The sequence below is a fragment of the Ascidia mentula genome, chromosome 2 (genome assembly GCF_947561715.1).
Source record: "Ascidia mentula chromosome 2, kaAscMent1.1, whole genome shotgun sequence".
In the NCBI taxonomy this organism is placed as follows: Eukaryota; Metazoa; Chordata; class Ascidiacea; order Phlebobranchia; family Ascidiidae; genus Ascidia; species Ascidia mentula.
In genome coordinates, this window is record NC_138567.1 from 5,104,094 (window position 1) to 5,132,008 (window position 27,915).

Sequence of the window (27,915 nt, forward strand, 5' to 3'; positions counted from 1 at the left end):
GTCAGCGTGCAATCTGAAAATGTAAATCGTACACATTACACTAACTACTATAAACATTATGGTTAACCTGCTACTTACTAACTGTTGGAACGCTCGGAGCCATGTAAGCATAGGATACCAAACTATCAAGATGCCTTACTTGCCGCTCAAGTCGTTCAATCTTATCTGTGGAAGGTTTATCACAAAAGTTAAGACACCTGCTAGCAACAAAATTTATACACAGACCTACCTGTACAATTGGAAGGAGCTTTTGGAGCTGTTGATGGATTGTCTTCGATACTTGCTGTCAAAACCGACCCAAGTCCAACAAAAACGATACAAAGTGTTAGCAACATGTTCAATGCGACGATGTTTGGATAGCGGGTTTTATTTTTTGCGTAGGCCAAAAGCTAGCTTTTTGATGTTCTACTGTAACAGCTTGCGGAATATAACAACACCAGTATGAATTAGGCTACACGCGTGTGCTTATATAGCCAACTTCCCCGAGAAGCGTTATGTACACCCAGATTGGCAGGACACACAAGTTGGCAAACAAAACTTAACTCGTACGTGGAAACGTGAAAAACATTACCTTTGTTCCCAGTATTGCTATCAGCCCAACTAATAAACTGATATCCTAAAGCAAACGTATTGGTCAACTTTGGTAATGTTGGCAGAACATTCAGCAACACCGATTATACGTAGAAACAGGTAAGCATTTCCGCAGTTCGCAGTATTAGTCGCACATTGATGAACCCACGATGCAGGTCAAATACATAAAGTACCAAACATGTTGAACATTGTACATAAATAACGATGGAGCATTACTTTATGGCAAACAGGAATTGGAAATCCTTGAAGTTTTGTCAGACCAGGTGTGGGAAACATAATGTTTTTAAGCTTAGCGAGGAACACGTAACTATAATATTCTCCTTTGCAGCGAGAAATACTTTTCATTTCGTAGAGAAATTTGCTGCATACTTTGCTATAATAACTTGTGATTCGTTCCAGCAAAAAACGACGACATGACGGATAAAGAATCGAAATTTCTATTTTCTGGAAGCGTCCACACAACAAAACACACCAGCTTTGCTTCTGTAATAATGGCAGCGTTCAAATTACATTACAAAAATGCATTGTATCAACATCAGTGGAACTTTTAGATTTTAAAGAAATGTTTTAATTTATAGAGTTGACAGTTCATTTTTAGTCTCAGCGGAATTTTCTTGAGATTCGTAGACCAGAGAATTCTTCTTCGACTTGATGCTGCTTGCTTGCCTCCACAGTTGCAGCACTATAAGTAAAACGGAAAGTGAGTGTGTAGTAGTTGTAAAAGTAACCTAGTATGGTATACGTATTCCATAATGCATGTGTTGTATTATGTGAAATTTGAAAGACTAAATAAAACAGAAAGACGATAAAAAATTAATTTAGCTGTGACAAGAAAAAAGGTAAAAAAATCATCAAGCATATGCGAAATCTTTTGTGTATTTATTATAAACCATCAAGAGCATTTTTAGAGATACAGGAATTGCCAGGGTCAAATTTTTGTGTGTATTTTTATCATCGAGCTATACCTGCCAGCGCAGTTGAAATGAAAAACACGAGGGTGAACGAGAACAAGACGTAAAGGGCTGTCTCCGATGACTTCTGATCAAGTTCAAGTCCAAGGAATTTCGGTTTGCCGGTTAGCCCTCCATCTAGTGTTGAGGTTAAGGGGGTGGAAGTGGTTGTTGTTATGACAACAGCAGGAGATGTTGCTGTGAGCATAATGGTAAATAATATTAGTTAAAGCACGAGTTGAAACGCAAAAAAACATATGTCTAATATTAGTGAATTGTTCGTGATTAGGACCTCGGCCTGATTTATTTTAAAAAACTTATAATCTGGTTTTAAGTTTTAGGTTAACGAACGCCGGATTGATTTCATTTAGTTTTATTATTGTCCATAAGGGACTTAGTAACCTTACAGCAGGCTCTTCAGTTATGTTTTCCACTAAATCCTATTCGTTTTGTTAGAATAAAACTTGTAATGTGATTACTTGCTGAAGAAACACTTTACGGCAAGCTACAACTTACTTGTGGCCCTAGTGGTCGTGGTTGTTGTTGTGTCTGTTATGGGAGCTGTTGTCGCGGGAGTGGTTGTTGATTCATTGGCAGCAGTGAAACAAGCGGGAAGTCCTTCCGATGGAAATGATTTCTGCATAATCTCTTTCAGGCACAAGGTCGATTGTTTCGGGATTCGGGGTCGTTCCGGGTCACTAAAGTTAACCCAGTGTAACCCGAACCGTTCGCTGTAACCTTCCGCCCATTCGAAGTTGTCCATCAAAGACCACGCGGTGTATCCAATGACGTTTACTCCGTCTTCGTTAATAGCTGAAAACAAAAAAATATGCCAACATCTAACCTTTGGAGATATACCTTGCAATGCAATATTTAATGAAACAACAATAGCAACACAATTTTAATTTGAAGTAAAGCATTATCAAGTTCATTCTACAGAAAACAATCACGTTAATCCCACACAATGCATGTGTACATCTGTCTGCAGCTCTCATTGACTAATATTGCTCTTTTGCACTTCTAACCACGTCAAGTTTACGATCAAGACTACTGAATGGCTAAAAGATACCTTTCAGAACTTCGTTGATGTATCCATGATAAAATTCCTTCCTCCAGAAGTCGTTCAGTTCCACTGATGATCCTTCCTCAGACAATCCGTTCTCGGTGATGAGGATTGGGGGATTGTTGTATTCGTTTTTAATCCACGATAGAAGGCGTCTGATACCCCAAGGAACCTAACAAGCGACACACATATATATATATCAACGCGCTGGTAAGTTTAAAGGTCAGTTTTAATTGTGCAAATGCTATGGGTGTTGGTTTAAGTAAATATTTTTAGCGTTGTAACAAACTCTTCACTTAAAAGACACTTATAGCAACGTAGCAAAGTGTGTCCGACCTCCTTTTTTAAATATCCAATTTGTAAGACTCGAAAATACTTGTTTACGCATTCTGTAGGTAGAATGGTGAACTTTGGAAATTATTTTGGAGTTGCAAGCTTTCCACATAAGGTTGTTTTTTTAAACACGGAGCTCATGGCTTCAAAACGCGGTATGTCAACCTCTACATGTCAAACCCAGCACTACATATTTAATATCACAACCTTCTTCAGAAAGAGGAAAATTCAAACCACATTTTCACCTGTTTAAGCCATGCGGATGCAGCTTGTGGCCACGTGAAATCCGTATCTGTGTTCGCCTCGCGATCCTGATAATATCCGACCGACTGTACCTGGTCTGGGCTGAACGAATCGTATGCCAGGTTTGTCGTATAATGGTTAAGTCCGAAGAAATCAGATGTTCCCTGGATAAGCGTCTTTTCGTCTTCAGTGAAGGCCGGAAGACGTGATGTTGGTTCTCCCTGGGCTGCACTCCTTGCGTCAACGTAAGCCTGCGTTGGATATTATCCTGATAAAGTCACTTGCAATGATAGTTTGCCTTATTGAGAAAAGCCACACCGCCCAAATAGTAATAAAAACAGATTTTTGAACTTATTACTTCAAAAACAACTCACAACAACAAGATACATTTAACAAAGTGCTAACATTGTTGCTGTTAATACAATGAGCTGTGTGACTTTGCTACCTTCATCACTTCAGGGTAATCCCCGTTGATCCAGATGGGATGAACCCACCAACCTAGGAAGAATTGCATCACGCGGTCCATTGCGTCATAATCGACTTCCCGGTAGGTGTTACGCACTTCCGACCAATCAGAGTTGCACGTTATACCAATTTGTCCATTTTGGCTCTGGTATTTGTCGTGGTACATCCTATACATTTTAATATTTACGTTATTTAAATGTTTAAACTAAAGATGAAAATTTATGTACAACACGGGGTGAATAAAATTGCAGTAGGTGTAAACGCAACAAAACAAAATTAAATTTACTAAAATCAATACATGTTTAGTCCGTTCAAGTAAAGACTATTTTCAGTCTTTTTGTGCACGAAAACGTAACCGCACCTGTATGTTTTTGCGTGAGCCAGTATGACATTATGCCCTGCTTGATATTCTGCCCGACCCGGATCTTTTACATTCGGTGAATGAACTCCATCCGAGTATCCGAGAACTGTGAACACCCAAGGTTCGTTGAATGTGATCCATCTTGTTACTCTGTCTCCGAAAGTATTGAAGCACTCATCGGCGTATGCCACGTACAAATCAATTATTGAGCTATTTGGCCACCCTCCGAAGGAATCCTACACACAATGCAAGTTAGTACGGATAAAATATTAAAAACCTAATTTTTTTAGGTTGGTGCGGACAATAAACTGTCGCGTAATTTTTTAAAAAAAAGACAGCATTAATTTTCTGTTTTGTTTATGTACATGCACATGCTTTCCAAAAAAAACTATCCGTATACTTTGGTAGGATCCATCCATATATTGGAAGAAATACCGCATTACAATCCATATCACTTATATCATAATAGAAAGCGTACAGAATTTCATAATAACCTGATGAACGAGCGGCAGATCCCAATGATACAAGGTGACCATGGGTTCTATTCCCGCCGCTATCAGTGCATTGATCAATCGGTTATAATAGTCGACAGCAGCAGGATTTAAGCCGTCTGTAGCGTTTCCAGTCGGCACCAAACGTGGCCACGACAAAGAAAACCTGAAAGTACATGATGCTGTTTAATTTAACTTAATGTTAACTTGATAGGTATTGCGAAAGCAATTTCAATATACAATTGCATGGCTTTCTAGGAGTCTCATTATAAGTACAGCTATAGCGGAACTTAACGCCACTTTTTACTCAATTAATATGTTATTCTTTATACTCATTATCATATCTGGAATCGTATGGTAATGGTCATACCTGTAATGAGAAACTCCAAGATTCTTGAGCAATTCAACGTCGACATCAACTTTGTTATAACTGTCACAGGCTACGTCGCCCGTTGTTCCGTCCTTAACAAGTTTACTAGATTTCAAATCGTTGCCTTCTTGCGAAACATGTACTATCAGGCATACAACGTTTTAAACACTACACAATGCGTTATAACAAGAGGCCTACATGTGACTATGTTTCAGCAATTACATCCGTAAGAATTACATCCGTATGAGTTATTTTATGAAGGCAATACACAAAGTTATACCGAAATTAGGCCAGGAGTATGAGACGTTTTGTCCCAAATGCCGACTGCTTTGTTGTCACTGCGCCAGGCCCCTTCGATCTGAAATTGAAAGTAGTTGTTTTGGGAACTTGTAACATAAAACTTCTCAGGATAAATTCTCCACTTTCGTGTTATTTCTTCGTTATATTTTTTAAAAGTTTGAGTTGATACATGATTTCTTGGGCTAAACAAGTTTGTATGGTGACTAACATATCTCTTACTTGGTAGGAAGATGTAGCAACTGCCCATATAAAGTCATTGGGAAATTGTCCGCTTATTCGCTCGTCTCGTTTCAGTGGTGGAAAGCCGTTATCCCGAATCACTTGACTAAAAACCGACAGACGAACATTCAAAAGGTAATTTAAGATCGAAAATGTTTACAGTGTCATACTTGTAAAACAGGGCTGAACGTTTAGCAGTTCGTGGTCGAACCGGGTCTTCGAAATCAACTTGAAAGAGGCCGAATCTAGCGCTGTAGCCGGATGACCACTCGAAGTTATCCAGGAGAGACCAGGCAGTGTAGCCACGCAAATCGACTCCATCCAATTTTTGGGCTTTATTCAAAATAAACAATGTTCATATGACTTGGAGGATTTGAGCTTCCATAGATTAAAACTTTACCATTCCAGCTTGATAATTTATATTTAACATTGTATGTTGCTGTAATAGGAAGTAGTGGAAAGGTACCTTTCAGAGCCTCGTTGATGTAAGCTTTGAAGAAATTAACACGAATTTGATCATCAACTGTTGGGTCTTGAGTACCGACCCCATTTTCAGTGATATATACTGCGGGATGTCCATACTCTCGATCCACCCAGTTGAGGAGTCGCCGCATGCCCCACGGGACGATTTGAAGCCAGTCGGGATATGCTTGAATAGCCCCAGTTATTGGCTCCTACGTATTTTATAGTATGAATGATTTCGCTTTTTAATGGAGGCCTTTATTAGATTACACTGCTGCGGAAAATTGATTATCAGGTATATCGTAAGTGAGAGCACTTATTGTTTATACAGTACAGGTATAGAGTACTTAATATGTATGTGGCTCCTACATGTAAACTTCGAAATAATATCGCCTCATAAAGCCTGCTTCAAATACGTTACACATAAATTGGTTATCGTCAGATATATCGTGAGTGTAAGAACTTATTTTGCAGCCTTAAATCAACACGTTAACAGTGCAAAGTGTAATTAATATATTGTTTTACCTCCAATGTATCCCGATCATTTTCGTAGTTCGGATCTGTGGAATCCTTTACTTGATTGCTGACGTAACGCGACGTGTAACCGTTAAGAGCGAAAAAGTCGTACGATCCGGCAATCTCCTTCTTCTCTTCCTCCGTGAAGGTTGGAAGACGTGACTGTGCAAAACCTAATTGACAACGTATCGAAGTAATGTCATGTCAAATCTGCACTTTTACTGCGAATTTATAATCATTGATTTTCGCAATGCTGGTGTCTTAATGAAAATTAGAATTAGAAATAATGTTAGTACCTTGCAGTGCGCTCTTGTCCGCCACCTGCTGTTTTACTACTTCTGGGTAATCACCATTCTTGAAAATCGGATGAGCAAACCAACCAAGTACAGACTGTAAAGTTACAAGAACGAAAAACAAATTAAAAACGGTGTAAAACCCGCGTTTTCAATTCTTCTATGATGAACATGAACAAAGCTCGCAACATAATATTCAAATAACCATCAGCAAATATTTTGAACAAAAATCATTTCAATAAAATCTTCAAATGAATATTTCAACCATTACCTGCATGAACCTATCAGCAGCTGCCACGTCTTCCGGATTGTTAGGATCCTTTGGTTCAGCCCATTCGCTACTCATAGTCATTCCTACTCTTCCTGATTGACTGAGCTTGTATTTGCTCTCGTATAGTCTGTAGGCTTTCGCATGAGCTTTTATGATATTGTGGCCGGAGATGTACGGAGCTGTTCCGGGTTCGTAGATGCCGGGTGCAAACGCTCCAATGCCGTATCTGTGTCGGCCACAAAATATATAAATGATAAAGTTACAAAGTGTAACGTCGTATACAAGAAATTCAAATTCAGTTTGTAATAAGAATATTAAAAGTTACTGGTGATTTTCAATGGAAAAGGGATGAACTTTCAACGGCAATTTTCACGTGATCGGTTTAAATAAAAGTCATATTCACAATGCTGTTATTATGCACTTGGGAAAAAAGTTTATTTTTTTGTTTAGGGAAAGTTTACCCCAGCCAGGTGATGACGTAAGGTTCGTTGAACGTAATCCACATCTTAACACGGTCTCCGAATGCGTCGAAACAGAAGTCGGCATAGTCAACGAAATGTTGGACAACACTTTCATTCTGAAGACCGCCCATGTCTTCGAGAGCCTACAAAAGTGTGTTGTTCTTAAATTTGTTGTGTAAACGAAAGTGTCACATTATTTATTTACGCTAGCCAGGCAAGACAAGACACTGTTCAAAGAGATGCCCAGTTTTTTACAGACGTATTTACATTAACTTATTTTGTCTGCAAAAATTCCAAATGTTCAACTGACTCTTTTGCATGCAAAGGCAAACTAGTATATCCTGGTGTCAAAGCAACAAATTACCTGAGGCAAATCCCAGTGATACAGAGTTACGACAGGTTGAACTCCTCTATCAATAAGAAGGTCAATCATTTGGTTGTAATACTTGACACCTGCCGGATTGAAGCTGGATTTTGTTCCGTCGGGAAAGATTCTGGCCCAGGAAATTGAAAACCGATAATGAGTGACTCCAAGCATCTTGATAAGATTCACGTCTTCTGGTGCCTGTGTTTGTAAAAACGTTGAAGATTTAAACCTCGTGTGAGAAGCTCATTGTATTTGCACTGGGTTTGGAATGACAGAGTGCACCACATGAGGTTATTGCTAAACCACAGTACACAGTTTGAACGTTAATATAATGTTTTAAGTGAACCGCATTACAGGTCCACTGTTGCGACTCATTACGTCTCATCAGTGCAGCTTTTGTGACTATGCGACGATTTTGCCTGCCAAACATCCAAGCGAATACTTCTGCACTGTGGTTACTATGCGGTTAAACAATACGATTTTCGTGTATTCATTGGAATATATTTTACCTTATGGTAACTATCGCATGCGACGTCTCCCGTCTCGTTGTTGTATATTTTGTTTGGCGTGTGCGAAAATCTGTCCCAAATACTTTCACCCTTTCCATCTTCATTCCAAGCTCCTTCAATCTGAAATTGATTTGTCAGTTAGGAGTGGCAATCCACAGTTTTTCAGTGTGAAAATCCATCAGTACAACGTTTTAATAGCGATGTTCTTTCTGTTCACCTGATACGAAGATGTGGAAACACTCCACGTAAAACCTTCGGGGAAAGTGTCGTAATAGAATCGATCTCTCTCCCATGCTGTGACGGCGTTAAACTCCTGTAATAGTAATGTTATTTATAAATAGCACCTTTTAAATACTTATGTGCACAGTGTAAGCAATTTTTTTTTTAAAGATATTTTGTGTTTTCCTTTGACATACTGCTGTTTTTGGAAAGGAAACATAATGTTTTCATCGTATAATATCGTATGCACTCAAACCTTCCAGATGGAGACTCCAGCTTCTGAAGGAATAGCAGAAGGAGGCATTGGAACAAACGTAGAGTTTGGAGCCATAGTTGTGCTGCTGGCTTGCGATGTAATGGAAAGCAGGTCAAGGAGTTGATCGGTGGCAAATCCGTTATTGGCCACAATTTGTCTATATTCCTCTCCAAAGGTGGTAATAGTTCTGTTGTACGATGGTGAAGCGAAATCCACTTGATACAAACCGTATCTGATGTCAAAGCAAAAGTATTTGTATGTATGATGTCGTGAAAGAAGCAGATATGCCACATTAGGTTTGTGTGACACTGCAAACTTGAGGCAAACGTTACCATTTTCGGAAAGTTTGTTCTACTTTGTAAGAGGTTGGTTATTTAGTTAATTTTTTTCTGTCGATGCAGATGTACAATAAAGTGAAAAACTTTGCAGGGTGAGTCATTGAAACGAAGATCAGTATCTGTTCACCTTGCAGAGTATCCTAGATCCCACTCAAAACCATCGAGAAACGAACGTTCAACAAACCCTTGCAAGGAGATCCCATCCAAAAGGTGAGCTTCACACATAAAGGTGATTTTAAGTATTGCTTAATTTAATAAAGCCTTAAATCAGATTAGGATAGAGCTATGATTTGAACTATACAAAATAAACCTGTATTAGCAACACTTACCCTTCAATGCTTCATTTACATAGCTCGAACGGTAATTGGTTATGATGCTATTGCCCTCTAGCGGTGCACTGTTCCAATCTGGCACGCCACTTGCGGTGACGATGAGTGGCTTCATTTGCCCATAGGTTTGTGAAATCCAATTTAGAACGCGTCTCATGCCTCGGGGATCAGCTTTAATATCTGGGTCAACTGTTTGAAACCAGCTCGGATCTTGACGAACTATCATGCTGTTGACCTACAAAGTATGGGCGGACTAAAATCGGTAAAGCTTTAAAACAACTGTAAATGTTGCTGCTACGTGGGGGGTTTCTTCTACTAGTGTTTGACGTAATCACAAGTTAACTGGAGCAAGTCGTACGTATCTTTAAACCATGGTTCGGAATATACCTAAAGTTTTACCTTATAAGTTGTATAATGCTCTACGCCAAGAAAGTCGTATTTCCCGTAGATGACGCCAGAAGCAACTTTGGGTAGTGTTGGATACAGTTGCTTCAGAGAATCTGGATAATCCCCGTTTATGAGAGGGTTGGCAAACCAGCCTATAGTATTGTGTAGATACAATTCTCTCCAGTCGTAGTGGTCCTGTACGTGTCCGTTGTTTGGTTCTGCCCAATTTGCAACTAGGGAGAAACCAACTTGGCCGCCATAAGTCGCTCTATATATAACCACAAAATTTTCGATTTCAGTTGGTCAAGAAGAAAACCTGATCGGGATTCGAACCCAGGATGTCCTGGGTTTAAACCCCGGTGTGGTAAAAAAAGGAAAATACATTAGGCTTCGTCAACATCAACGTTTTTATACATTTGTACTGGTTTACAAGTTACACAAATTAATTTTCGTCGATGTTAAAGACTAGTTGTACAACCTGTAGTTCGTATCGTAAAGGTCCCATACAGCGGCATGAGCCAACAACATGTTGTGTGCAGCGTCCAAACCAGATTGTTCGTTGCCTAAAGCAGGAGGCCATGAGCTTCCCATGTAAGCTTTATTAACCTGCAGTATGCATGTTAGTTGGTATTAACGATAACCAAATATTTGGGGTGTAAGAGTTATTTAGTGGAAAAGGTGGTGATGGTTTCATTCACATACAGTGTGATATATATATATTTATGAACTCCATTGCGTAATGTACAGAAATAAATTCCTCACCTCTTCAAGTGGAGAAGCAATTGGAATCCACATATCAACTAAGTCGGCGAGTTCTTTGAAACAACTGTCAGCATATGCCCCAAACTCATTGACTGTATTAGAGTTTGCCCAGCCATTCGGACCGAGATACGTTGGCAAGTCGTGGTGGTACAAGTCGGCTATTATAGCGATACTGTTGTTCTTAAGTTCTGTGAAGAAATCCTTGTAATACTTCTTTCCATCGGCGCTTAGGAATCTGAAACAAATATTTGCTAATTTGTAAATGGAATGTTTTGTGAAAGTTTTGTCGTCCCTAGTTATTTATTACATCACGTATGTTTTTCTGCTTTTTTATTCATTTTTATGAAGGTCATGTTTAAAAAAAACGCTGTTTGTTACAAAACAAATTTACCACCCAACAAAAAAAAAACTTTCTACTATTTATAAACTACTATATCGTGCATATTTTTTTTAGGCCGATGGAAACGCATGTAGGTAACACGGTTGTTAGAAGTTGTGCCAGGCATACCTGCTCCACGATATCGACACACGGTAGTGAGTAACTCCCAAGTACTTCAACAACCAGACGTCACTGCTCCACATTTCATACTGGTTGGCTGAAACATCAGCATTGTCTCCACCAGATGCGTGAGTAAAATCGTCCCACATGCTGTTGTTCTCCTTTGCAATGTAACCTCCCTCCACCTGCGTACAAAAGCGTTATCAGGTGTATTAAGAAAAAATAATTCGTCTTTTGTACATGTCTTATTGCAAATTTGGGAATTATAATGGTATGGCCTATATTTCTGAAAAAATTGATTACGACAATAGCTTCATATAAAAGCAAACTTACCTACATAGGAAAAAACAGAGTTTTTATTCTGAAACAAGGATACTCGATTCCCCGTAGGTTTATAGTTAACTATGTGATTTCTAAGGGGTAAAATGTTAAAAAATGTAAATTTTTTACCGAGTATGCAGCCGAAGACACTCCCCACATAAAACCGTCAGAAAAGTTTCCGTACTGAGTGGAATCTTGCGCAGCGGGCAATTTTTTGCCTTTGGCGAGACTTTGGTAAAAGGTTGCCGAACTTTTACCTATTCTTGGCCTGTGAAAGTTCAAAAGTCATTAAAAAACTAGTTAATATGTTTATAGACGGCAACAGGTGCATACATTTTATGTAATGTTTGTGCTACTGTAAAGCGTATTCACCAATCAAAAAACAAAAAATGTACAAACCTGTCTGCGTTGTTGAAATCAATTTGGAACAAGCCGGCCCTGCGAGTAAATCCGAACTCCCATTCAAAACTGTCAAGAAACTGAGCGTAGAAAGCACCAACAGGAACTGCTTCGCGATACTGGGCTGCAGACAACAGAAGTGTATGAAGCAAATCATCATGCAAAGGTGCGGGCCTTTGATGCTTATTGCGCAATCTTGTTTCGGTTTAAATTGGAGATGGAGTATTTGGTATTTATTAAATAAATAAATCCAAAGAAAAAACAAACAATTTCACTAACCTTTCAAAATTTCATTTAAGTACAACTTATAATAGTCCTTTCGGTCCCAATCATCTATCAACTGCGTGACGTCATCAGTGGCAAACCCGGAGTCGTGAACTTCGATTGCTGACGTCGTGACATCGACGGATGACGATGGCATGACGTATCGTCCGTTAATCAAGTAAAGAAGGCGCCGGAGCGACCAAGGCACTGGAGATCGTTCCGGGTCAACACCGAGTACTGGCCACGTTAGGTCTTTGGTGAAAACCACATCCTGAAAACAAACAGTTTTGCCATCGTTTTCATGTATTATGTGACAAACCATTCTTTCTTGCAAGTAAAATTGTCAAATTTTTTGCCACCACAACAATTAAATTAACGATGGTGTACGTCATCATGCGAATTTAGGCGTGCGTTCAGCGGACCCTTTAAAACTGAAGATGACGTTTAAGCTATATGCAAACCATAGTGGGGAATATTTGCTCTTCAATGTTTTTCTTACCTGGTGAGTCCAGTAATTTTGCGGCTCGGACGACCTGTCCTGATAAGACACCAACTGCGATGTTCCAGTAATGAGTGCGAAATAGTCAGCAGTACCTATGCCACAAAGTAATCTTTTCAATGAAATATGAAATTCCTGTTGCTGCCAGGCATATTGCAATTTAAAAATGTACTGCTCTTCTGGCATAAAATACCTGATGAAGTCTCGCCGCATGGCAGACGATACATCGAACAAATATAGTACGTATATTTTATGCCAGAAGAGCAGTGCATTTTTAAAATGACAGCAGAAATGTTTATACTACCTAGTGATAAGTTTCATTTTATTATGTTACTTTCAATCAACATATCTTTACCAGAACCTTCTGCAATTGACATGGTTGCTAACTACAAACATTACCTATGATGCGGTTCATGTCGTCCGATGATAAGAATGGCAACAACCCTGGCGATTTGATTCCCAATTGGTCTTTAACAATCTGAGGTATATCTCCATCCAAAAAGATCGGGTTCGCGAAAAATCCCAGACGAAATTCGGAGGCTCGGATCGCCGCGTCAACATCCGCGGGCTCATTGGGATTTGCTGGTTCATACCAGTCCGACGAAAGAGCAATGGAAACCTGCCAAAGGAGACACGAAGTTTAAGTACGTCGAATAAGTGGCTCACTAAGTACATCAGAGAATTGGCGGAAGTTCCCTTTCCAAACAATTTGAATTTACCTTCTTTTCTATTTGTAATATTCTTCACATCAATGAAATCAAGTTCGAATTATAAAGTTTCAATTTACTAGTTGCTCACCTTTCCGCCGTATGTAACACGATAGGTTGAATTGTACAACTCCCATACGCTGCCATGTGAAAGCAATAGGTTTTTCGCCGCCATGTACGCATCACTTTCAGGATCAGTTGAACCTGTGATCCCAATACATGCTGATGAACGATGTATACACGCAACTCAACAACCAATAATATGTTCGTTCAGTCCGGTTTGTATTGCAACGTGACAAATGTTACAATTCAACAGGATTTCATACGGATTGTATGACTTTACCTGGTGGATGTTCACCGCTTCCGTAACCCTTCCATGCTACTGTATACGGGTCATATATGGTTATCCAGTTCTTCACGCGATCACCAAATTGAGCAAAACATTTGTTTGCGTACTTCGTGAACCAGCTTAAAGAATAATCATTCAACCAACCTGAAACAGAAGTGAAAATACAACGATTCCCAATGTTAAAAAATGATATTTGTTCGCACGCCAGCTTTAAAATACAAATAAAAGTTTTGCAAAACAAAACTAACAGCAGTAGTATGTCTTACTATTTACGCATGATTTCACCTAAAAAATCACCCAATGTACCAACCATTCAAATCCTGAAGGGGCTTTGGCATGTCAAAGTGATACAAGGTAACAACAGGATTAATGCCCTTGGCCAACAAATCGTTGATGACTTCGTTATAGTGGTCGATGGCAGCCTGATTTACAGCCTCTGTTCCATTAGCATTTCCATTGGGATAAATCCGAGACCACGAAAGTGAGAGACGGTAATGAGATGTTCCGAGCCCCTCCAATAACTGGAAAAATTTATGTTCATAAACGACAAAAACAATAAACGTTGTGACAATTTTAAAGGATACACACTATTAGTTTATTTTTCCACAACCTATTTAATCCTGGAACTAGACAAACAATTTTAATGCACCACCAACAAAAAAGTCATGCCTAATGGAAAATTCATATAAGTACATCAGTATGTCTTTTGATCTATAACATTTCCACTACTGGAATAAGTCGCCCTTTACCTGAACATCATAAGGATATTTTAAATAGGAATCCGCCGCAACATTTCCCGTTGACAAGCTTGAGTTGTCGTCAATTATGGTTTCCTGGATGTGGTTTGCTTGCATGTCGGCGGAGACAGGGATATTGGTTGTAGTTTGAGTAAATTCATCCCATATACTCGGACCTGCACAACATCCCATTGAAACGTTAATAAATCTTAAGATCTTAGTGTCAGGGTCGGACGAAGGCCAATAATTTAAAGTAACCTTTTCCAAACTTGGTCCAAGCGCCCTCGGTCTGATAAGCGGATGACCCAGCTCCGAAGATAAACTCATCTGTAAATTCCCCGGAGATGAAGTCATTCGTATCAATGTCGTCTCTGCACGGAATTAGCCGTATAATAAAATAAGATAGCGCAAATAAACCATTATTTTAGGTTACAAAACTTGCAATACAAATACTCACTAAATTATAGCAAGAAAATACTCGTATAAACCACTAAATATTTCCGGGTTTTATAAACTGTGAACTATGCTCTGTCTACCAGCAAACAATTTGTTTTATTCACTAGGATTTCGAACGAATACCTTGACCAAAAGTATTCCCATGGCTCCTGAATGCTACGAGCAAACCCATGCCCTTCTACTAAAGATTTGTAATATACTGCAGAATCTTTTTGGATTCGGGGTCGTTCCGGGTCACTGAAGTTGACCCAGTGTAATCCGAATCGTTCACTGTAACCTTCCCCCCATTCGAAGTTGTCCATCAAAGACCACGCAGTGTATCCTTTCACGTTTACATTGTCCACATTGATTGCTAAAATAAGCAAAATTATTTTGCTAAAACTAAATCCTTATGAACGTAATTTGAAACAAAAAATTTAGTGACGCTTAAACCCAGCTAAATCGATGTCTTTTGAATTGATCTGTGGACACCAGTATAAAAGAAAAAAAAAACAAAAAAAACAAAAACAAATAATGCTTTTAATCTTTAGTCAGTTGCCACCTTTTAATACTTCTCCGATGTAATTTCGGTAATAATTTGTTCGGAAGCTGTCGTCGGTTCCGTAATAGTCGTGTCCAGAAATGCCGTTTTCGGTGATGTAAATAACAGGATCGCCGTAGGTACGCTTAATCCAGGTCAAGAGTTTTCTAAGACCCCAAGGTACTTGGTAGAGCCAGGTGGATGCGGATCCTGGCCATGCACAGCTGTCCTCGGGTCCACATGCTTCCTAATGTACATATTCGGTGAAAGTGTAGTTGTGGTGAAATGGCCAAAATATACACCCTCTCGATAATCAGATATTCGCAATAGAAATAGCAGTTTTTGTTTTAAACTGCGTTGTTTTTTAGTGATACTGATGATGCCGAATTATTGGCGAATCATATTTATCAAAAACAACAGGAAACAAAGGGCTAAAGTTTGCTCTTTTAGTACTTGTTGAAAAATCAGATACCAAGTCTTTGTTGCCATAAGACTGTCGGGATATTTCCATACATATTTTAAGAGTTCTAGAAATAGCAACCATTAACTTTACGTTTGGTGCCGGCCTCTACCCGCAAACTTAATGAATTCGTGTCACTGTGACTTACCGCGACGTACTTAACGTAATTCTATACAGCAATGTACATAAAATAAACCTACGGCGTCTGATTCATACGTGGGTCCTTCTGCGGGGTAATATGAACAGGGAACTATCAGGTTTGAGGTGTAGTGATTCAAACCGAAAAAATCAGAGGTTCCGCGGTTGAGGATTTTTTCCTCCTCGGTGAATTCTGGAAGTCGTTGCTTTGTGACGTTGTAATACTCACTTCTGTTGCCCACCTGAACAACGAAAAAAAAAACAGTCAACGGGGTCAAAGATACAAACTAAAGCCATGGTAGCAGGAAACAGATTTTTCGTTTACTTCAAAATGACTTTCATATAACAGGACACTCACATTCCATCGCATAATATCGGGGTAATCCCCAGACCCGAAAACGGGCTCCGCAAACCAACCGGTTGCAAACGCAAGGCTTCTTTTCTGCAAAGATAACACAAAAATGTTAGACCGCCCCAGTGATGCAACAAAAGAGGCCTTATAGAAACAATTTAATGCCATCAGTTTCGTGCATTCGAATAGTAAATATAATTCTTTTCCCCGTGAGTCCAGACAAATCGTGTGGTCAAAACCAAATTGTCGCGATACGATTTTTTAATTCATTTTTCTGAAGGATGAAGGCTTTGGGTTAACTTACAGATGCTGCGACGTGGTCTGGGTCCAACGGAATCGCCGGCTCAACCCAGTTAGAGTTAAGAGTTATTCCAATCTGTCCATCTTGCGTTGCTCTGTACGTGTCGTTGTAAAGGTGAAACGCCCTGGCATGCGACTTGATCAAGTTGTGTGCACATTGATAAACCCCGTCACCGGGACTGTATATTCCCGGCGCAAAGGAAGCAACTCCGTAACCTAAATGTAAGCGAAAAAGCCCGTTTGCATTTTGTTCTTCTTAGTTTATATGGCTAAGGGGCCTTCAATCATTTTCGACCGGTTAGTATTTTTACTGAACGGCCTTCAAGGTTTGGCAGAAAAATTCAACATAATTAAACAACGAATGTCAATAACGACTCTCAACTCTTTATTGTGCTGTATAAGAGTCTTGGCAAATACAATTTACTATGGGTCATATTTTCTAAACTGACTATAGGTTTGAACTTGTTTTCTTAGCTGCGTATGTCATCCGAAAATTAAGTTCAACTTCTTCCCAGCACCCCATGCAGAGCGGTTTCAAATGCCTCACGGATTGATGGTTGGTTACCGCTGTTCTAGGGTACAACTCATAAACTACTTACCCAAAAATGACACAATATAGGGTTCGTTAAAAGTTATCCAGAACTTGACCCTATCTCCAAACTCCGTAAAGCAGAAATTCGCATATTTTTCAAACTGGTCGACAACGACACCCGACGTATCGAGCCAACCGCCGACAAGATCCTCCAATTCCTATGTGAAGGTATAGTTATATAAATGCTGACTCAATAATGCTGACCCTGTAAGATTTGAATTGTTTTAGATTAAGTTGAGTCGGCTAAAAAAAAAATATTTTAACACATCTTGTGAGTAACATGTTTTTAAAAAAACGTATTAGATAAGGTATATGTAAGAGTTATAAACAAGCTTTGACAAGACTTTTCGAATATCCACTCACCTGCGGTAAGTCCCAGTGATAAAGTGTCACCATGGGTTGAATTTTTTTGGCGAGTAATTCGTCTATCAGTGCGTTGTAATAATCCAAACCGTCGGGGTTCGTTCCGTTTTCAATGAAACCAGTTGGGATGAGGCGCGGCCATGAAAGGGAAAAACGATAATGACCAAGGGACAGATTGGCAAGCATTTCGACGTCGGTCTGTTGAAGAACAAGAGTTATAATGGTTAAAGGATTAGTTTGTAACATTTTTTACAGCCGGACAGTGGTGCATGTATTCAACTTTGGGGTTAAGAAAAATTTGGTCCTTGTTTAACTGTAAACATGTAATTTTAAAATTGACATGACTAAATTAACTAAGTAAAAAAAAATTGGACAGTAACGCAAGATCGTTTCCATGCATAAACATAAGTTCATAAAATACCTTATATTTGTTGTAGCTGTCGCAAGCAACGTCGCCCGTTTCGTTGTTGTGTGCATTTCCTTCGTGAGTAAAAACGTCCCAAATGTTTTCTCCTTTTCCGCTGACATTCCAAGCTCCCTCGATCTGGTATGATGAGGTAGCAGACGACCAAGCAAAATCTAAAAACAATTGGAATCATTAGGTTTGCAGGCTTTGCAGTCAAGGCAATGCAGACTAGCTGGATCAGGCACTTGTTCCTGACAAGTCGGAGCGAAAAATCAAGCTCCCAGTGAGGTTTGACCACGACCCTGGGCTAACCAGGCCCAAGGCTGTAACAACTGAGCTACAGGAGCTAAGTGGTTTCACGGGGTATATTGTGGCCAAGGTAGACTGGTGTGCAAGGGCAAAACCTGCCCAGGCGGCCTTTACATATACCTAGGGGGTCTCAACCGCTAGGTAAAATGTTAGGGATCAACAGGCAAATGTGAACAAGTTGGTTTGTCAACAGATGAAAAAATATGCGATAAAATCTAGGACAATACCAAACAAGTCATGAGTAGGAACTTTTTTTTATCTTGCTACATCCGCTTTTGTTCATCCGAAGAGTAACGTAGCTATAATTCAACTTAAACCTGCAAACATCTTTACTTAATTTCGTCATCAAATCACACTTTACCATTAGGAAATTCTCCGTAGAGGAACCGGTCTCTGTCCTGATCATCAGGACATTGGCTTTTGTAGCCTGTTAATCCGTTTTCCCTCACCAAATCGGCGTAATACCATGCTGACTCTTTTGCTGTACGTGTAAAGTCAACTGGATCTACTCTATACATACCGAAGCGCTCCGTGTAACCTGTAAATAAAAGTACACTTTTAATCAGTGTTTTAATAAAACTAATAACTAAAATCAAACTGTCCTGTTCTTTTGAGTTTAAGTAGAAGAATTTATTCATATTGTCGTAACTTATTGCCGAAACGTATGAAACGCTAATGTCCCCACCCCATGTCCACTCGAAACCGTCCATTAACGTGGAAGCGTAATAACCCCGAACATCCACGTTGTCAAGGTCAATGGCTTTCAGTACTTCATCAGTGTACATGTGAATAAACTTTATTCTTTCTTGATCATTCAATCCAATATCTCTCCATCTGCGAGAAAATATGTTTGATTTTGCGTTCAAAGAAGAAATTTACAATGGCTAACATTTTTCCTGTAGTTGACCTCCGAATGCGTTTTTTATTAAATGGTTCAAATTCGAGGGGGTTAAAAAATTTATATATACACGACATGGAGAGCAATCAATAAAAATCATGACATGAACTTCTTACGAAAGAGTGGAATGTCCTTATTATTAACATATACTGTCTTCAACTAGTAACACATATAATTCCCACTTCAAACGTTTTTGCTAACAATAATTCTGCAATCATACGGCGATACGAAAGTACCGATACCAATAGCAAACATTTTACCTGGTAACTGGATTTCGAGCGAAAGTGCAATCAGCTGTGACAGAAGTGCGCACTGGTTCCGACAATCCGTTTCCGGTAATGTAAATAGGAATTGAAACATAACTTTCTGTAAAAAGTCACTTTATTTAGCTTCACCAAAGCAAATACCATATTTGCAAGAACAAAATCAATCCTGTAAGTTAAACCTACGTCACTCACACAAATTTCATAGCAAAGAAATTTTATACGAAACGTTAGGTTCAATGACACCACAGCCAAGATTGCAACCAAGTTGGGTCAAAGCCACATTTTTACCGACAGCTCGGAATGGAAAATATGGAAAATAAAGCTCCCGGTGAGGTTTGAACTCACGACCCTGGGTATACCTGGCTTAATGCTTACAATTGACCTACTGGAGGTGTTATATACTTTATACGGGGATATTAATTAACATCTAATACCTTTTATCCATCCAAGTATTCTTCTCATGCCCCATGGTACGACAGCATGCAGTGGATTTCCGGTTTTCAGCCACGTGTAGTCTTGAGTGAGATGAACATCTTGGTCGCTTTCAACACTAGGTGGCGTACCTGTACATATATTACATATTTTTAAGTTAAACCCAGCCAGATAACCAGGTCGATGTGGTAAAAGAACACCTGTGCTTTTCTGGAACTTTGCCATTACATGTGTTAGATAGCGTATGGAAAAAAAAGTAACTGTATTTAGTTCAATCCATATAGGTCACATTGAAACTTTTTTTTTATCTTGCTTAAATGAATCAAAATAATAAAAAAAGTACATGTTCTCAGAAAGAAATATTAAAAAACACACGTTCGATAAATGAAATTTCATCAAATGCTTCTTACCAACAGGTTCCGCCTTTTCACTGTTCTCATCTATAATGGGCAACGCCCTTGAGCTGGTCTGTCTCATTGCCCATAATTGTTGCTCGTTGTAATTTTGCTTGATGTTGCAGTCAGCACCCATGAAAGGCGCTGTGAGGTTTCCATAGATATCAGACTCACTCACGTACCACGTTGTGTAGTGGTTCAGGGCAACAAAGTCGATGGTTCCTACGTAATATAAAATTGACTGATATTAATATTCAAGAAATATGCTCTGTCAAACGTGTTGTATATTACTGGCGTAAAAACCGCCGTTTCAGCAGAATATCTGAACATGTCCCACCTCTGATGTAATCTTTCTGTTTTTCCGTAAAAATTGGTAACCTTGAAGTTGACCTCCCCTCAGCCATGCTCTTCTCTGCGATGCGCTCCTTCATTATTCCAGGGTAATCCCCGAAAACGAGAGGGCCCAGAAACCAGCCCACGGACCACTACGAAAAATAAGCAGGATCACTTACTCCGTTGCGGTAATGGGAGATGTTGTGAACGTCAAACAAGTGATCAACCATCTATCAAATACAATCATACCTGCATATATCTGTTAGCTGCGTCCACGTCACGTTGGTTGTTGCCGTCAAATGGTTCGCCCCATGCAGAGTTCATGGACATGGATATCTGCAAGAAAAATCAGTTTATACATGTTCGCAGTCTAGCTAATTATATGTAATAAGTATGCACAAACCTTGCCCCTTTGGGTCGGTCGGAACTGTTTGTTGTACAAGTGCCACACGTTGGCGTGCGCGAGTATCATGTGGTGTGCCGCTGTATATGCTGTCACACCATTGCCCTGCGAATGAACAAGCAAATGTATTACAAGTAATCGAAGTCATTTCGTGTTAGAAGGCTTATAGGCAGTTATTGGTCACTGTAGCAATACCACTCCTGAGATTATTGCTTTGGGTCTCTTTAAACCACTAAAAACACATAAAAATGTACAAGATGATAAGGCATTATAATTTCAAAGAAAATTTTACTGATCCCGTATTTCAGTTAAGTTTGAAACTCCAGAGCTATTTAACTAACTTACTTGAACTTCCGGGGGGAATTCCCCAGTGTCGTAACCCCATACGGCCTCAATTCTTGGTCCGCTGAGCGTAATCCAGGTCTTAACTCGATCTCCGAAGCTTTACAGTAAACAAAGCTTATGATGTACGTGGCAGTATAGAAACACCCCTCACTTACAAGTATAAATTTACTAAAAAAAAGGAATAAATCAGTCAAAGAGCGATAACGTTGGCGGTCAATTTTGTTGTGTAACATGCCCACGCTTGTTTGTTGCTTAGTAACCACGTTTTGCGACAGATTGGCCCATATGATAGGCATTAAAATTTTATGTGCATTTTGACTGTGTGTGTACGTACTTCTCGAAGCAAAGCTGGGCGTATCCGGTGAAATCAGTGATGATGTTTCCGCTCTCCCATCCGTTGTATTCAGTTTGAAGGTGCTGAAATCACAATATGTATCCTGGATCAGTCCACCAGTCAAAAAAATTACCAATCTTTAGAACATTACTAGTAAATATACTATTTGCACTAACTAATTTCAAACACAAAAAAAAAAGAATAAATGCTTTCACCAAGCGAGAAGTCTTACCAACGGCATATCCCAATGGTAAAGCGTGACCACCGGTTGAATGCCATTTTCCAACAAAGCGTCGATCAATCGGTTGTAGTAATTGATTCCATCGCTGTTCACAGTAAACGCGTGGCCGTTAGGAAGAATACGCGACCACGATAAGGAGAAACTGTAGTGCGTCACCTAAAATGCCACAAAAAATTGAAACACTTTGAAATTGAGATTTTCTAGACATCAGATTCGTTAGGTACTAACCAATATTATGAGCACTGTGCTTTCCAACACTAACAAATATTATGCTACTTTTGCTGCCAAGCATACTACCCTGAATAAAGTACGTTAATTTGTGCCAGAAGAGCAGTCCGGAATAATAAATATTACCAAGTAATACATTTACAAGAGACACAAGATCCAGGTAAGATTAAAAATGAAAAAAGTCCCTCTAAACATCTTGTAGGGTTACAAAAGGTAGTTTTAAAGCTTTTTCTCAGTACCCTGAGTTCTTTCAGCATTTTAACATCCTCGTCGATCCTGTTGTAACTGTCGCAAGCCATCTGACCGGACGATCCGTCGTCAGTGTTGTTTGGATTCATCGTAAAAACGTCCCAAATACTCGGTCCTTTTCCATTCGCGTCCCAACCTCCTTCAATCTAGTAAAACACAGCTTAGTGTTAAATTTATATCTTTATAACAGTGATAAAATAGTGTGTAAATATATGGTAGTAGTTGTTTTCCGTTGGGTTTAAAGTTGGTGAAGTTCCATGCGAATTTTCTTTCAATTTTCTTTTAACTTCGTTTGCAGGCGACCTAATCCAATGTTTACATAAAATAGCGCCTCTTGGCGGCCACAGGTACTTTTGTGCCACCAGGTTAAAAGAATCTTTTTTTAGTAAAACTTTTTTTCATAACACACCCAGACTGAGGTGGTATTCACAGACGAAGATTTTTTAATTAATACAAAGGCGAGTCTTATTTTTACCTGGTAGGCATACGTGGATGCACCCCATTCGAAGTTCTTCGGGAAAGTTCCATAATAAAATGCTTCGTGAGATCCTTGCGTAAAGCCATTGTTCACAATCATTTGTTGGTACCTGTAACAGTTCTAAACTGACGCAATTCTAGTATGTAAAGAACTATTACAAACACAATCCTGCCCATGCGCATAATATTATTGCACTTTGGGTTAGAAATGAATGCAGACACGCAGGATCACGTGCTACGTTGTGAAAACTGTAAAAACACAAATATGAAGGTCATTCACCATTCGGATGAGCGTTTCTTGTGTCTTCCGAGCTCCGGGTCTTCAAAATCAACATAGTAGTTTCCAAACTTCGGCGTGTACCCGGCAGCCCATTCGAAATTGTCAATTAGGGACCATTGGCAATATCCACGCACATCTATTCCGTCCAGGTCAATCGCTACAAAATGAAGGTAACGTTATTTCTTACTTAGGTGCAAGACGCAATAACGTATATAACTTGTACAAAGTTGCATATCCATGATTACACTGGTAGTCGGCAGTATGTCGTACATTTTGTATATTCACAAATACTAGTCACCCTTTTTTTATATAGCAATAATAAATGCTTTCAGAAAATCGACAAAAGATGAAAGAATTGACTACGAAACTCCTTTCCCACTGACCGAGAAGGGCACTCTTTATGTAAAGTTAATTAGTAATATAAACTCGTACCATGCTATCAGTAAATCAACACGAGTAGGGACGTCAAACACCAACCGTGTGGTGGCACGACATTTCACCGGAAGGTGCTCAGCCAACACTATCAGGGCTGGGTGATATTTACTTTGACTCAGCACCCGCGTACTTGTTTGCAGTTTAGCGTGATATGCGACTTTGTTTTGCCAAAATTCTCCGATCAGAAGTAGGGACAATGGAGTTCATGAGATTATTCTCCCTTATAAGCGGTTAACGTGATCGATGGTGGCGTGTGTAAAGTTCAAGTGTTCTTTCAATGACTTGGCATTTTGGTTTGAAGGGTTTAAGTTTCGGAAGTCCCACTTGAACTTTTACCGCTTTCTAGGGTCCGAAGAACACCAATGTTGCAATGAATTTATTAATCAGAATGCAAACATACAATGCGTTTAAATTAAATAATTGTCACCTGTGTTTACCTTTAATAAACATGGATCGCTTTGAACTTACTTTATGGCGAGGCAACACCGTGGAGATGATGAATGCCCGCGTTTGCATTAAACGCCGATTAATGGGCAAGCACACAGTAGAATGACATAATATTTTTCAAAACAACGTATAATATGTGCATAAAATGGCAATGCACGATCTGTTTCACGGTTTGTGTCAACACAAACCATTTAGGGTATATAAAAAGCAACGTAAGCTGTATTTAGTTCTTTAACTTTCACCGCAGCGGTGTGCAGTGCTTGTGCAAGAGCTAACAATGGATTTATTGTGCTGCAAACCGGGCGCTTCTAGATTTTGTTTGCTTTCTTTTGATGCACGATCCACCTGACAAAAGCTCTTTTAATTTGTGACCAAGGTACGTTCGCGAGCTAAAGGTTGTTTTTGCTTTTGTTTGCCACGTTGCAGTGCTGTCTTGCGGTCGGTGGAAACTTTACATTTATCACAAAGCATAGCGTTTCTAATTTGTTGGAAACAATATCCTACCAAGTTTCTGTCCAGCAAAATACTGGCAAAAAAATAAAAAATAGCAAAATCCAGCAAAAAAATTTTGTGCAAAAAATTGCTTGAGCTAGGATAATTGAACCCACAGTACCTTTAAGAACTTCGTTAATGTGGGATTTCAGGTAATAGATCCGACGAAAGTCGTCGTAGATGTAATTCTCTTCAAATCCGTTTTCAGTGATCCAGATGGGCATTTCGCCGTATTCGGCTTTGACGTAATTGAGAAGTCTTCTCAGCCCATAAGGAACGGGTCGCAGCCAAGCAGAACCTGCAAAATTTTTGAATGTTCTATATGTTGATAATAATTTGAAATTATCATTATTAATTTTAGAAAATAACGCGTTTCGGTCAAGACTTTTGCAAATCTGCAGAACATCTCGTGGAGCCAATAATCGGATATACTAAAACGTATTCAAACAGCGGCTCTTCGTTGGCGGGTATTAAATATATTTAAGTAAAGATTGTTCGTTTTTCAACCTGGAGACTGATCCCATCTGACGTCACAGCTCTTGATTGCGTCCATGTCGAATGCAAAGCTGACGAACCAATCGCCTGGTGGGTAATTGTCGAAAGGTTCAACATATCGCGTGGTGTACATTTGCAGAGCAAAGAAGTCGGATGAGCCATTCAACAGCAGTTTCTCCTCGTCGGTGAAGATCGGCAGACGAGTTCCCAAATGCTTCCAGCTGTCCTGCTTCTGAGTTTTATTATAGACCATCTCTGAAAAAATGTTGATTTAACTTCTGGTTTGAACGTGACGTAATGTATTCAGAAAAATAGAAAAATAATTTTTTTTAATGTTCCCTTATATGTTCTACAACGGCCAATATTACTGAATATTGTGAGTGTGTGCTGTTTTGTTTTTCTGTCAACTTCTAAGTATCAAGTGCCTTTGCGGATGCAGTTTCGTTCTTTGCTAAAAGCAAAACATTAATTTTCTAACATTTACCCCTTCCCACAGTTTGTGACAAACTTTTTACTGGCATTTAACAGGTTTGCTTAGTGAATATCAAGTCTGCGGAAGGGTTGTTGGTACGCACCTTTCATCAATTCGGAATAATCGCCGTTCACGTAAACAGGATGAGCGAACCATCCAAATTCTGATTGGATGTAACGGTCCGCTGCGTCCCAATGATCGGCCGATTCTGGATCACGTGGTTCAAGCCATTCAGTGCTAATGGTGATGGACACACCTTGTCCTGAAGTCGCCCCTCCAGGATAGATTTCGTGGTATCTGATCAAACACAGGAAGTACTAAAGCTGTTGGCACTGGGAAACATCTTGATCGACTTATGGGTTTTGCTTTCCATTTTGCTTGGTGGAAATCATCATTTTTATCCACGTATTAAATTTTTGAGCAAGTAAAAAGGTTTTGATTTCATCGTCTTTTACACATCTTAAGTGTGAAGTAAACCTGTCACAATCTTACATTACATCATGATATAAATAGTTTGGTAAGGTGATATTGTGTCATATACCTTTTGTACGCATTGGCGTGTGACAACAGCATGTGGTGCGCGCACAAGTAGCTCCCAATTTCCGGTTCCAGTAGTCCTGGTGCACTGACCCCGATTCCGTGGCCCAACCCACAGTAGTTGTAAGGCTCGTTAAACGTAAAAAAGTACTTCACTCTGTCACCGAATTCTGTGAACACGAAGTCGGCATAGTTCAAGAAATGAGGGATAATTTCACTGCTGTTAAAGCCCCCGAATTCATCCTGCAGCGCTTGAGGACAATCCCAATGGTGGAGAGTAACCATTGGCTCAACACTGGCGTTGATAAGACTGTTGATGACGTAGTTGTAGTAGCTAACACCCCCAGGCAGAGGTCCGGAGGTATTTTTCCCGTCGGAGAATAACCGCGTCCAGCTCATTGAGAAACGGTAGTGGGTGAGACCGAGTTGTTTGATTACTTCCAAGTCTTGATCGAAACGGTTGTACGAGTCGCATGCCACATCCCCGGTTTGGTTACGCATGTACCTGGAAAGAACGGATGATTTTGAGCAAAGCATGCATATTTGGTGTCATTTAGAAATGTACATGTAATGTGACCTCGGGAAGCGCTTGACCTCGGGTTATTTCGGCGTCTTCGTGTTTACACCATCACTGCCCCTATTTCTTTATTTGCACTTATGTTACACGTTTTATTATCGCATTGGGAAATTCATTTATTCACCCCTTATTTATCTACTTTGTCTGTGTTACTAATTGACACAGTTTCACTCTTGTACAAAAACAACGTCTTACGCCATAGTACATAAACTGAAAAATTATACTGGGTTTTGTAAACTGGAATCCGCAATTTGTAATGTACATAAAGCCCTTTCAATGGCATCAGTACAAGACATTGCACCGCAAGTTTCAGCCTAACTTTATAATGGTTTTACCAGCATCTGGCGTCGTGCGTGTATCTGTCCCACACACTTTCCCCTTTGCCGTCAGCATCCCATGCGCCTTCGATCTGGTAGGCAGCCGTCGCAGTCCCCCAGCCAAAATCGGCGGGGAAATTCCCATAGTGCATGGAGTCTCTCTCCCATGGATCTTGCCTTAGAAACTTTTCCCATACCGTCCGCCCTTGCTCTAATAAAAAAAACTTGGTTGTGAGTTTGTAATAAAGTTTTATATGACAGTTGTTTTCGAATTGCTACTCTTTCGACAATACAGCCAATGCATACGTTTTGAAAGATGCAACATAAACAACCAGCAAAATTAAATTTACCGAGTGATGCTAGATACAAAAATTATCTTAAATTAGGCGTTCTTGATCGGTTTTCACTACTAACGTGCATTTCATCAAGAGAAGTGAAGCGCGTTGCGTAATGATGGTCTGGACATGACCGATTCTGGTCCAAAGTTCGTTTATCGATTGCATTGTACACACATACGATATTTACCAAACACCATAAAAACTATGGTATAACAATGAGTAACCATACAACACTGACTGCAATGAATTTAGCGCTTTCGCAAAGCACATTAGTTCTAAATCCTTACCTACAGCTCGTGCAGCTCCAAAAACCGCAGCCAGCAAGGTCAGTGTCCAAATGCATGTGCAGCCTATTCTATTGTCCATTTTTACGCCCATCATTAGGCAGAAAACCTCTACACCATCACATATACAAAATTATGCTGCTGCATTAATACGATTCATGCTTTTTTCGTCGGCGGATGCATGATGTCACTAATTAGTATTAGTCCATTGTCAGCGTTTCAATCCACCCGAATGGATTTTCTACGTTTTATATTTGAAATAATTAATGCAATGCTGTCGCATGAAGATGGTGGCTATACTATCAGAAGCCGTATACAATATGTTTTATGACTAAGTACAAGTAAGCGATTTTTGTCAAATTGTTTATATTAATTTGGTTAACTCAACCTGAATTCAATCCGTTTGGTCGTAG

General features: G+C 39.5%; 1 protein-coding gene across 1 annotated transcript; it reads right to left on the reverse strand.

Annotated features, from left to right (window-relative positions):
• Positions 1-1,163: 1,163 nt before the first annotated feature.
• Positions 1,164-27,584, reverse strand: LOC145889956 (uncharacterized). Its single transcript, XM_082981005.1, has 65 exons — positions 27,506-27,584; positions 26,899-27,091; positions 25,991-26,491; positions 25,553-25,746; positions 24,990-25,232; positions 24,604-24,780; positions 23,109-23,265; positions 22,827-22,938; positions 22,342-22,497; positions 21,866-22,030; positions 21,634-21,716; positions 21,300-21,396; positions 20,955-21,059; positions 20,801-20,887; positions 20,556-20,703; positions 20,234-20,440; positions 19,826-19,954; positions 19,386-19,491; positions 18,913-19,061; positions 18,589-18,765; positions 17,934-18,091; positions 17,513-17,710; positions 17,157-17,307; positions 16,562-16,773; positions 16,264-16,347; positions 15,968-16,147; positions 15,329-15,554; positions 14,911-15,139; positions 14,590-14,702; positions 14,344-14,507; positions 13,905-14,115; positions 13,589-13,738; positions 13,337-13,449; positions 12,938-13,157; positions 12,539-12,633; positions 12,055-12,310; positions 11,776-11,899; positions 11,506-11,644; positions 11,065-11,240; positions 10,557-10,791; positions 10,273-10,400; positions 9,807-10,062; positions 9,408-9,642; positions 9,206-9,293; positions 8,741-8,972; positions 8,483-8,578; positions 8,266-8,385; positions 7,754-7,954; positions 7,390-7,532; positions 6,929-7,154; positions 6,661-6,754; positions 6,374-6,537; positions 5,853-6,060; positions 5,557-5,719; positions 5,387-5,492; positions 5,148-5,225; positions 4,868-4,959; positions 4,501-4,663; positions 4,007-4,242; positions 3,626-3,812; positions 3,183-3,431; positions 2,611-2,776; positions 2,058-2,354; positions 1,557-1,739; positions 1,164-1,273 (listed from the first exon to the last, which is right to left on the reverse strand). Exons 1-65 carry the CDS (start codon positions 27,582-27,584, stop codon positions 1,164-1,166), a joined length of 10,920 nt encoding a protein of 3,639 aa, XP_082837131.1.
• Between the last annotated feature and the right edge of the window lie 331 nt (positions 27,585-27,915).